General features: G+C 38.0%; 1 protein-coding gene across 1 annotated transcript in view; it reads right to left on the bottom strand.

The window, feature by feature from the left end:
- Positions 1 to 391: 391 nt before the first annotated feature.
- Positions 392 to 12203, bottom strand: part of LOC107154879 (antigen WC1.1-like) — a 62327-nt gene continuing 50515 nt past the window's right edge. Inside the window, 7 exon segments of the mRNA XM_048787562.1 lie at positions 392 to 567; positions 5545 to 5691; positions 7869 to 7964; positions 8437 to 8574; positions 8917 to 8976; positions 9169 to 9483; positions 9573 to 9614. Coding sequence (XP_048643519.1) covers positions 392 to 567; positions 5545 to 5691; positions 7869 to 7964; positions 8437 to 8574; positions 8917 to 8976; positions 9169 to 9483; positions 9573 to 9614 — 974 coding nt within the window.

The raw sequence follows: 12203 nt of genomic DNA, 5'->3' as shown, positions 1-12203 counted from the left end.
AGAGAATTGCAATGCTTGGTCTACTTACTCTTTTCTGATTCCAATAAATATGTGAAGATGGTCTGGGGTGAAAAAAATTCATTGTATGTACAGCCACTTAGAAAATTTTTGCAATTTTTTTGGGAAAAACTTTGTTCAGGACTGCATTTCAGTTTCATGATATTCATGAGAAGAATGAATATCTGTCCATCTAAAGGAAGCAACTATGGGACAGAATTGTGGGAGATCTCATGTGAGATCCATTCAGTTCAAACACTGAATTTTCAGAGGTTGCTGAGAGTAAATGTACTCATGTTAAGAGAACAAAACTTGTCTTTGAGGCTCAGAGTATTTATTATGTATAAGGGATACATGTAAAACATTGCTGAAATGAAGACAGAATTCTCTTTTATTAAGGAGAAATAATATAAAGAGTTCTCTGCAGACTTGGTTGCTCTAAAAAATAGCACTACGTGGTGTTAGGCTCAACATCATCATATCCAGGGTCATCTTGTCTCAGGACCAATGAGGATGCTGTCTCTTCTGTGTTAGAATTATCAGCTTCTCTGAGAGACTGAGGAGAGGTGCCTGAAACAGTTAGAGAATCCTGGTTTTAGTGGTGACAAAATGACAATACAGAGACCTCTTGTAGGATGAAAGACTAGTAGAATGGCTACAAAATATCTATGGGGAACCCGAACTTTTCTGGAAGGATTAATAGAGCTATATCACAGGAACTCTGCTCTGTCCAAATGCCTTGATTTCAAGGAGAAGGAGGATGGTAGAAGCAACTATGGGACAAAATTGTGGGAGATCCCATGTGAGATTCATTCAGTTCAAACACTGAATTTTCAGAGGTTGCTGAGAGTAAATATACTCACATGAGCACCCTCTCTTCCATACTAGGCTGATTCCTTAAGCACTCCAAGCAGAAGATGACCTCCCTTGATTCCTCAGTACCTCAATAACAGACCACACTTGACCTCACAGTATTCATGACAACAATTTGGGTCCTTTGGCAGATGCTGAAGTGGGGAAGCTCAATTAAATTCAATAGTTTCCTGTTTCCCATGGACCACATGCCCATGCGCAAGTAGGAAGCCCAATCCCAAGAAATAACACCATATGTTATTTGAAACAATAAGACAAAAATCATTCCTTCTAGCATGAAAATTTCAATATTCTCTAGTTAAGGCTATTGCACATTATGCATTAATAGTGGGACATGTCAACTAGAAAGCACATTTAGCTATGTGCTTTCCTCAAAATAGGTGAAAGGTTGTTCAGTACACAAAAATCAATAAATATAAATCATCACATAAATAAACTTAAGTACAAAAAATCACATGACCATCTCAATAGACAGAAAAAGTCATTGACAAAAATCAGCACTCACTCATGTTAAAAACATGGAAGAGGCAGAGCGTAGTGGCACGTGCCTGTAATCCCAGTGGCTTGGGAGGCTGAGACAGGAGGATTACGAATTCAAAGCCAGCCTCAGCAACGGAGAGGTGCTAAGCAACTCAGTGATACCCTGTCTCTAAATAAAATACAAAATAGGGCTGGGGATGTGGTTCAGTGATTGAGTGCCCCTGAGTTCAAGTTCAATCCCTGTTATCCCTCCCAAAACATGGAAGACACTAGGAATAGAAGGAAAGTGTCTCAAACTCATGAAGGCTGTAAGTGACCAACTGAAAACCAACATCATAATGGATGGAGAGAAAATAAAAGCGTTTATTCTAAAATCAGGAGCAGGACAAGGATTTAAACTCTTACCACTTCTATATATTTCTTGTAGTTTTAGCCAGAGAAGTTAGGCAAAAGGAGAAAATTAAAGGGATAACAAAGGGAAAAGAAGTAAAATTATTTTCATTTGCAGTTGATATGATTCTATACATATAAGACCCCTAAATCTCTACCAGAAAACTTTCAGAAATGGTAAACAAATTCAGCAAAATAGCAGGACACAAGATCAACATACAAACATTCATAGATTTTTCATGTTGAGCGCTGTGTTGCAAACTATAATCCCAGCAATTGGAGAGGCTGACAAGAGGATTGCAAGTTTAAGACCAGTCTCTGCAACTTAATGAGGCCCTAAGCAACTCTGTGAGACCCTGTCTCAAACAAACAAACAAACAAACAAACAAACAAAACCCAACAGGGGTAGGGATGTAGCTCAGTGGTAAAACAGTCTGGTTTAAATTTCTAGAACCAAACAAACAACACCAAAAAAACAAAACAAAAGAAAACAAAACAAAAAAACCCCACAAAAAAACAAACCAACAAAAAGAAAAACCAAAAACTGAGACCAAAAGCAAAACTTAATAGATTTGCTATATACCAATAGTGAACCCAATACAAAATAAAAAACCACAGAAAAACGATTCCATTCATAATATCCTCTAAAAACCAAAAACCAAACCCAAAACCTGGTAATAAGGGTAACCAAGGTGGTAAAAGACCGTTAAGATAAAACTATAGATCACTGAAGAATGAAATTGAGAAAGATCTTAGAAGATGGAACGACATCCCTTGTTCTTCAATTAGCAGATTTAATATTGTTAAAGTGGTCATACTCCCAAAAGCAATCTACAGATTCATTGCAATCCCCATTAAATATCAATGACATTATTCACAGAAGTAGAAAAAATCAGTCCTAAAATGAATATGGAAGAATAAAAGATCCAGAATAGTTAAAGCGATACTGAGCAAGAAGAACATGCTGGAAACATCACACAATTTTCAATCTCAAATATATTACAGTTTTATAGTAACAAAAATAGCATGGTACTGGCATAAAAACAGAAGACAAAGAAATAGAAGACAGAAATAAGCCCAAATAAATATTTTCATCTAATACTTGACAAAGGTGCCCAAAACATATGTTGGAGAAAAAATAGCATTTATAACAAATGGTGCTGGAAAACTGGATGTCCATGTGTAGAATAAAACTAGACCCCTATCTCTCACCCTGTACAAAAGTCAACTGAAAATATATCAAAGACCTAGGAACTTTGCAACTGGTAGAATTAAAAATAGGCTCACCTCTCTAACATGTTGCTATAGGTACCTTATTAAGACTCCTAAGACTCAAGTAATAAAATCAAGAATCAACATGTGGGATGGCATCAAATTAAAATGTTTCTGCACAGCAAAGGAAACAAGAGCATGAAAAGGGAGCCTATGAAGTGGGAGAAAGTCTTCTGTCAGCTACTCCTTTAACAGGGGATTAATACCTAGAATAAATGAAGAACCTAAAAAGTTAACACCCCCCAAACAATTAACCCAATCAATCAATAAATAGATGTTTCTTAAAAGAATAAATACAAATGACCAACAAATAATGTTTCTAGCAATAAAGGGAATAAAAATCAAAACTACATTGTGATGTCATCTAGCCCCTGTTAGGATGGCAATCATCAAGAATACAAATAATAAATGCTGGTGAAGATGTGGGGTAAAAGTACATCGTTGGTGGTATTGCAAATTAGTACAATCATTTTTGAAATCAGTATGGAGATTCATCAAAAGACTAGGAATCACAATATGACATAACTCTCTCTCCTTGTTTTTTTTTTTTTTTGTACCAGAGATTGAACCCAGATGTGCTTAACCACTGAGCCACATTTCCAACCCTTTTTAATATTTTATTTAGAGACTGGGTCTTGCTGAGTTATTTAGGGCTTCACTAAATTGCTGAGGCTGGCTTTGAACTCCCGATCCTCCTGCCTCAGGCTCCAAAACCCCTGGGATACAAGTCATTCCTTAGTTTTCATCCAAGGATATAGGCATATCAATGTTTATAAAATCACAATTCACAATAGCCAAGTTATGAAAATAGCATGGGCACCTGTCAATAGATGAATGATAAAGAAAATTGGCAAATATACAAAATGGAATTTTACTCAGCTATAAGAAATGAAATTATTGCATTTTCAGGTAAATGAATGGACCTGGAGAATATCATGCTAAGTGAAATACACCAAACTGAAAAATCCAGAAGTTGGATATTCTATCTCTTACGCAGAAGCTGGGACAAAATAAGGAAATAAAAAGGGGGGTATCCTATGAAAGTAGAAATCAGTGGAATAGAGTAAAAAGATTGACAAGGAGGGAGGAAAAGATAGCAAAAGGGAGGAATTATGGAATGAAATCGACCAAATTTTGTTATGTATATACATAAATATACCACAGTGAATTTCACCTTTATGTATGTCTATACAGTACCAGTTTAAAAAAACTATAAATAATCATAAGAATGATTGGTAGAGTAGAGAAGGGGGAGCAGAAGAAGAGAGAGCAGAAGAAAAGTGGAGTATTAGGGGTTGAAATGGAGAAAACTTTATTTCATGCATGTATGACTATGTAAAAATGAACCCTACTATTCTACTATTATGTAGAACTATAATGTACTAATAAAACATTAAAAAGTAAATAAATAAGTGTTGGTGAGGATGTGAGGAGTAAGAAACACTCATACATTCTTGGTGGGATCACAAATTAGTACAATCACAGGACTAGGGTCCCTGCTATTCCACTTGTTGATATTTATAAAAGAGCTGAATTCAGCATATTACAGTGATATAGGTATATCTATGTTTATAACAGTAGAATTCATAGTAACCAAGTTATGGAACCAGCCTAGGTGTCTGTCAAGGAATGAATAGATAAAAAAATGTGATTGCACACAAACACACACACACACACACAGTTCCATTTAGACATAAAGAAAAATGGAAAAATGGATAATGGATGGAACTGGAGAAAATCATGCTAAATGAAATAAGCCAGACTCAGGAAGTTAAGGGTTGAATGTTTTCTCTCATATGCAGAAACTAGAGGGAAATAAGAAATAAAAAAATCTGGGGGAGATCTCATGAAAATACAATAACAGTGGAGTCAAAGGGGATTGAGGGGGAGGAAGAGGGGAAGGAAAAGGAAGAAACTCTGGAATGAAATTAACCAAATTATGCTATTTGTGTGCTTGAATATGTCACAATGAATTCTATGTTTAAATATAACTGTGATGCAATAGCTAAAAAACAATAAATAAATAGAAGAAAGATCAGTTGAATAGAGGAAGGGGATCAAGGGGAGGCTGGGAAAGGAGAAGCATTAGATATTTAAATGGAGCAAATTATGTTAAATGTATTTATGAATATGTCAAAATGAATGCTACTATTATGAATAATTATAATTCACTAATAAAAACTCTAGAAAGCTTTCCAAATTACTTCTCACATACTTGCTGTCTGAACATAGGTGTTAGTTTGTTGTGTGAAAATTGGAACAAAGCCACAAAGTCTCTGCAGCTCATATATACATGTCTGTATCCCATGGCCTGTGTGTGCAGACAGAGAACACAATATTTATCTCCTTTCAGAAGAAATACAACAGCTTCAATAAACTGTTGTTTATTGAAAAATGGAAGAGATGACATCATCTTGGTTTACAAGGCTACCTAGATTCTTGTAATAAAAGAAAATGGTTCTTTAACATGTCCAAATCCATCTTTTCCATGACAATAATGCAGGACAACTGGAAAGAGAGCTATCCACATACCTGTCTGAGAATACCTGGCACCACCTCCCTCTTCTGGGAAAAAAGTTTTCTCCTTCATTCCAGGGGAAGAAGGAATTTCAGAAACAGGTAACTCTTCAACATCATCATAACTATTACTGGTGGCATCTGCATGCTGCCCTGCAGGTTCTGAAAACAGAGAGTAAGTGGAAGAGCAAGATACTTGTTAGTTGCAGGAAGCCATCCATGAAATACATGAGGACCTTCTCTCACCTTGGAAGCCAAGGAGGGATAGGCCTGGCATTGGGAACTTTCTGTGGCTTTCCCAGGGCAATAGATCACCCAATGCATATGACCTTTCCCTCCACTGTGCTAGAAAGTTTCCTCACAGTAGGACCAGAGATGGGCATATCCTATTAGGAACTGGTCAGCCCACCTTTATCCTAGTTTGGTAAAGAATATGCTATGGAAGGCCTTTGATGTTTCCTGATATAAATAAAGCAGGTGTGGGCTCCATTTTGTCCAGAAGCTCAATTCGTTTGATTAGCTTGCTTGTCCTATCCCCGCTTTTGAAACTACTTTCTGTGTTCTGTGATTTTCAGCCATTTTATTTCTCTTAGCTTTTATTTCTCATTTCACCGAGGGGAACCCCATTCCTATCACTAGGGGGTTAGTCAAGGTGATGTCTTCAGTCTCTTCTAATGCAGAGATTCTAATAGCTGATAAATATAGGCACCATATTCCAAGGTTGTCCCAAAGGCATAATTGATCTCTGTATTCTTAGAAACCACATAAATCATCTAAATATTTCAGTATACTAAGGTCAATAATATTTTACTAACATTATTCCACAAAACATCGATAAAAGTTATGCTGAGTTTGAGGCACTCTTTTCAGGCATGTGGTAGAGGGTTGAAAAAATATGTACGTATCAGTGAGTCAGGGAGATTTCATCAGGATTAAGGAGAATGCATGTTGTTCATATGGCCTCTGAGGCAATGGAGACACAGTGCTGTCCAGAAGAGAAGCCTGGCTTTCTGTCTCCCACACATAGGCTATCCTACTAATTCCAATTCCAGGAGGCATGGGTTTCAACCTCCTCTATTGCTCTGCTGTCCTTAAGATCCATCTTGACAGAGCACTCCTGGACATGCCTCATCTCAGGAACTCTCCATTTTTACCACTTGGGGAAGATCCAGGATGTCTTCCTTTCTTAGGTCTACAAAGGTGTAGACAAGAGCTAAGTGATTGATAAGTACAGATATCACACACTCCATGTGTTTCAGGGATTATGAAGATCATTATTTTTCTTAGTATCACTTAAACCACAAAATGGTGCATACATCCCTCTATTTCAGGATCAAAACCTCAAATCCATGCTTCTCAATGTCCTCTTTCACCAAGAAATTTTTGAGATGATCAGGTTCAAATGTTCTTTTTAAAATTATGACCTTGGGTTTTTACAATGATATGTTTGAAGTATACCTATGACCATAAGGAAGTAGCTATGGAAACTAACAGATTAGAATGTAATCTTTCCTTTTCTAGATGACAGAGAGGGTGGAGAGGAAAAAAAATAGTTGTGAACCAGACAGAAGAGACCCTTCCCATCCTAATCATAGAAAGTTTTTCTCAGATGATAACCTCCTCCTCACCCTCACTATCCAAGGGAAGACTTGTCTCTACTACCTGGGGCAGATTCAGGGTCTCTATTCTCCTCACTGTCCCCTGGGTTATAGGGTAGCTCAGTTGCTGAGCCATTAGACATGGTTCCTAGTAGAGAGAAAACATCATAGAAAAACACAGTAGGAGGTCCAGAAGAAATTTTTGTTTATGGTTCAGAAGAAATTTTGAAGCTTCATACTTGTAGAGAGAGGGCTTGGAGCTCTTGCCATTGGAGGATGCTGAGAATTGTTACAGAGGTCCAGAAATATTCCTAAAAGTTCATGTTTTAAATGATTGGTCCACAGGTTGGTGGTAATGGAAAAGGTAAAACCTTTAAGGAGCTGGGACTAGTGGGAGGTATTAAGTTGTTGGGAACATGGTCTTGAAAAGGATTATAGGATGCTAATCTCTTCCTCTTTTTATTGGTTTGCTGGTCACTATGAGGTGAGCATCTTTGCCCCACTACTTGCTCCCAGCATGATATGCTGCCAGGTTACCATGGAGTAAAACATCTGAAAATGTGAGTCAAAATAAATAAATATTTCCTCCTTATAATTTGATTATCTTAGGCATTTTATTTCAGTAATAAAAAGCTATCTAATATGCCATGTGTGGCAGGGTTAGTCATGTTGTCTTTGCTTACTGAAGATTCCCACACTGATGGCAAACTCATGCAAAGAAAAGGAGGCTATGGAACACACCTGGGCTGTTTAGCAGGCTCTCATTTTCTGGATTTATTGAGTGATCTATCTCCTGGTACAGGACTTCATCAACAGCAGCTTCAAAAGTGGATAAGGCTGTGGAAAGCAGAATGAGTTCAGATATTGCTCCTAGAAGTCTTTCCTTTACCAACAGACAAAATCTTCTCCAATGCACACTCTTGGAGATACCCTCTGAGCTAGGGACTTCATGGTCCTGAAGATTCAAGTGATGATCAGGATAATTGGGTTCTCCTGAGCTTATGGTCCCTTTCTTTATCTTTGTGATCATTGGGCTAGAACTAGATTTCCTGGCCACCACTGGATCTTATACCCAGTCTCCACTAGCACTCTTCATATGGGAAACCATCATATTTTGGGGCATTGGGGCTTCATTTTTTAACCTAGGATGAATTCATGTGTTCTAAATCTCCAAGTCCATGTAGAGAAGTTTTTCATATAATCAGAACAAGGTAAAACGTATACTTAAAAAACAAAACAAAACAAAAACCCACAATTGACCCTATATTATCCCTGCATACTTTCTGGTCACAGCATTCCTATGCCCCACCTTGGTGCTTTGCTCTCCATCTGAGCAGCTGAGTTCCCAGGATGATTAGGACCAGAAACAGAAGGGCTCCCAGGATCATGCAGAGGATCCCAGGTAAGGAGAAGATGCCAGGGACAGGGGCTGAGGCTGAACTGGTGCCTGAAAAAGAAAAGGGCCATGAGTCTTTAGAGAGGACCATAAGCTCAGGAGAACCCAATTATCCTGGTCATCACTTGAATCTTCAGGACCATGAAATCTCTAGTTCAGTCATCATAGATCTGCCTGAATCCCAGGATATTGCCACCCTAGATCCTGATCTGGGCTGTGTCAACTATCTTCTGAGTCTAGTTTGAAGGGTTTTCCATAAAGTGAATGTGTGTGAGGCTTTGGAGCTCTCTGAGACAACTTAATAAAAATGATGGCTTCTTTTAACACCTGATCATCAGGCCTGTGTAGACTCTATAGGGCAGAACACTGAAAATCTACTTAACTCCTTATTACCTGATTCAGAGTAAAAGAACCACTTATTTCTAGGAGTGGGGTGAATTCGTGTCCTTTTACCTGGGAAGAAGAGAAGGAAAATGGAATCATTGCATTGTGCTGGTCTGGGAATGTCATTCCTGCCCACCCATCACCACTGGCACATGGTTCTCTTCCAGATGCCAAGAGTTCAGGGCAGCAGGGCAAACTGGGAAGCCCTTTGGATGCAAACACACTTCAACCCTGTCCCCCCATCCTGGTCCTGCTACTCACCAGAGCACCTCACACCAGCGTCCTCCTCATGCTTGCAGTCACTCTGTCCCCAGGGTGCTGCAGCACAGGCCCACAGAGAGGGCTCCCTGCCCCTGCACTGCACCTCATCCAGCCAGATGCTTCCATTTCCAGGGCCAAATGCAGCTTCTCCTGGGGCTTCCAGGGCAGAGCCACAGCCCAGCTGCTGACACACCACCTCAGCCTCTGCCAGGCTCCAGGAGTCATCACACACAGTGCCCCAGGTGCCTTCATGCCAAACCTCCACTCGCCCTGAACACTCGCTGTCTCCTCCCCTGAGTCGGAGCTTCTCTTTGTCTGAAAAGGCAGCAGCACCTCCTCTTACTCCCTGGTGGGAGGAAAGGAGCCCCTGGAAGCCATGGGGAAGGTGTGAGGGGATGAGGTACCTGTGCAGGGTGCAGTGGCTGGACAGCTCTTGGGTCTGTTTCCTGCAGGAGCAGACAGTGGGGAAGCACTGGTAAGTAGCAGTTGGTGGGATCCTGCCCCAAGACAAGGCTCTCTAAGGTCCTGGGCTCAGTTCAGGTGACAGGTGGAGACAATAGGCTTCACAAGCAGTCTCAGGTCCTGGGTTACTGAGACATCCCCTGGAGCATATCCCTTTCAGCAGCTGAATTTTATCAGTTTACTTGTTTTTTTCTGTGCCCATAATGTGAAAAAACACAAACATGATCATGCACATGCTCATATATGTATACTCAAACACACAGAGAGACACACATAACTCAGAAAGAAAACTTCACTAGAAAGGGACCTTACCTAATTCCCTCTGTTCCTGTGAACAGGACAGTGCCTGGCATGTTGAATGCCTTTCTTAGAAGTATGTATGGGTGACTTTCTACGAATGTTATGAACAGTGGCTTATAAATATTTACTGATTAAATGAATAGAGGAGTAAAATCTGCTGAAAAAAATTTTTTTTGAATTCATGCTAACCAGAAAGGTAATAAAGAGTAAGTTAATATCAATGTCTTGTGGTAACAAATATTAGACATTTAAAATATAAGTACTGAGTAATCCCCAAAGTAATTTGTACTCAATATCCCTCATTGTTTATAAAAATTACAAACATTAAAAGTATTTATTTAAATCAATTAACATTATTATTTTAAATAAATTAAAAGTATTTTTTTTTTACATAAACAAAGCAAGTAGAATTTAGAGAAAAGTTAACAAGTAGATAATAGTCGGTAAGATAGAAACGTTTGCATAAACAGGTAGTACACTGAGGAAAATTAACTCATGAAAGGACATAGAGGTAACATCCAGCAAGCAAAACAAAACAAAAGAATACATAAAAAAGCAAAATGACACTAAAAAAACATACATGGCACTTTTCCTAAAAAACCATCACGGGTATACATTATTCCCATTACTCTTATCAACCTCCTACCCTATGCAGAGAACATCTCTAGAAACCTCTCTTGGGTGGCTACTCACTTTCAGGATTGGATGTTTCACTATTTCTCAATATGTGAAGTCTATTGTAAGGGGAAAAAATACATCAATACCTAATCTTATAATTTATTATCACTTCAGCCTCTACAGGGAAAAGGAAAAAAAAATAAGGTGAGGAAAGAGAAGAAAAGGAAAAAAGTAAGCATTTGCTTTTGGAACATTTACCATCATATGCCATTGCATTCTCCTTGGATTTCAGGCATTTCCTAGCATAGGTTTGTGGGCTTTGTTTGTTTTTTGATTTTTAAGCTTCTGTATGTTCTTTGACTTTAGATTAATGGTCAAGTTATAAAAAAAAATCCCAGTGTTTTTTATCAAGATATGAAATACCAATTGACAACAATTGTTCCTACAAAGTTATATGACAATATCTGTTCAAAAAATAGATATTCTGTGATCTTACAACCATTGGCAGTCATCTTGTAGTAATAAACCTACTAGTATATAGTGTTACATGTGCAAGGACATTTGTTACAATATTGTTTGTAGAAGGGAAAAATAGAAAAGAATTATAAATTAATAGCAAAATGATTATGCAAACTGTAATGCTAATCTCTTAAGAATGTAACATCATGGTGTTGTTTTACAAATGAGTGAGCTCTACTTGAGGAATATCCACAATATATTGTTAAGAAAGCCAATGTAACAATAGTAAGTATGATATAATTCCAATATTATAAAACCAAATAAAAAGACACCATAGGATAAATGCTTTTATCACTATATGGCTTAAGATAGGATTTCATGAAAATAGAGGGTTGGGAAAAATTTTGATTTTTAAGTCCATTAATCCTATTTATCAGGGGAATATGGAATATAAATAGATAAGAGTTTGTGCAATGTCACTAATGTACTCTCTATATTTTTATATGTCTTTATATTTATTTATATGTCTTTATATTTATTTATATGTTTATATTTAAAGACTCTTTATATTTATTTATATGTCTTCCTTGATTTGGATGAGTAAGGTTTTGGTAATTCAGTGTAATAGAAAAAATATTGTTTAACTCTACAGCAAAAACAAACTAGAGGGAAGAACATAAATCCCTTAGTGTTAAGCATGTGGCTGATTCTGTGAAGAGAGCAAAAAAGAGCACAGCATAAGAGAAGATGGGGTGGTCATCCTTTCATGCCTCTAGTGCTCGGTGTCCAGACAGACAGCATTACTCATTCCCTGGGGGGCCTCACATGGAGAGGTTGTTTAGTGTTACGCAGCACTAAAAAATGACAAAATCATGGAATTGCAGGGAAATGGATGGCATTAGAGCAGATTATGCTAAGCGAAGCTAGCCAATCCTTAAAAAACAAATGCCAAATGTCTTCTTTGATATAAAGAGAGCAACTAAGAACAGAACAGGGAGGAAGAGCATGAGGAAAAGATTAACATTAAACAAAGATGAGTGGGGGGAGAGAAAGGGAGAGAGAAGGGAAAGCATATGGAAATGGTAGGAGACCCTCAATGTTACACAAAATTACATATAAGAGGTTGTGAGGGGAAAGAGGGTGGGAAACAAGGGAGAGAATTGAACAACAGCAGATGAGGTAGAGAGGGAAGGTGG

Source organism: Marmota marmota, unplaced genomic scaffold (assembly GCF_001458135.2).
Source record: "Marmota marmota marmota unplaced genomic scaffold, marMar, whole genome shotgun sequence".
NCBI classification, from domain to species: Eukaryota; Metazoa; Chordata; class Mammalia; order Rodentia; family Sciuridae; genus Marmota; species Marmota marmota.
The sequence above is the reverse complement of the archived record's forward strand: the minus strand, read 5'-3'. Positions and strand labels throughout refer to the sequence as shown.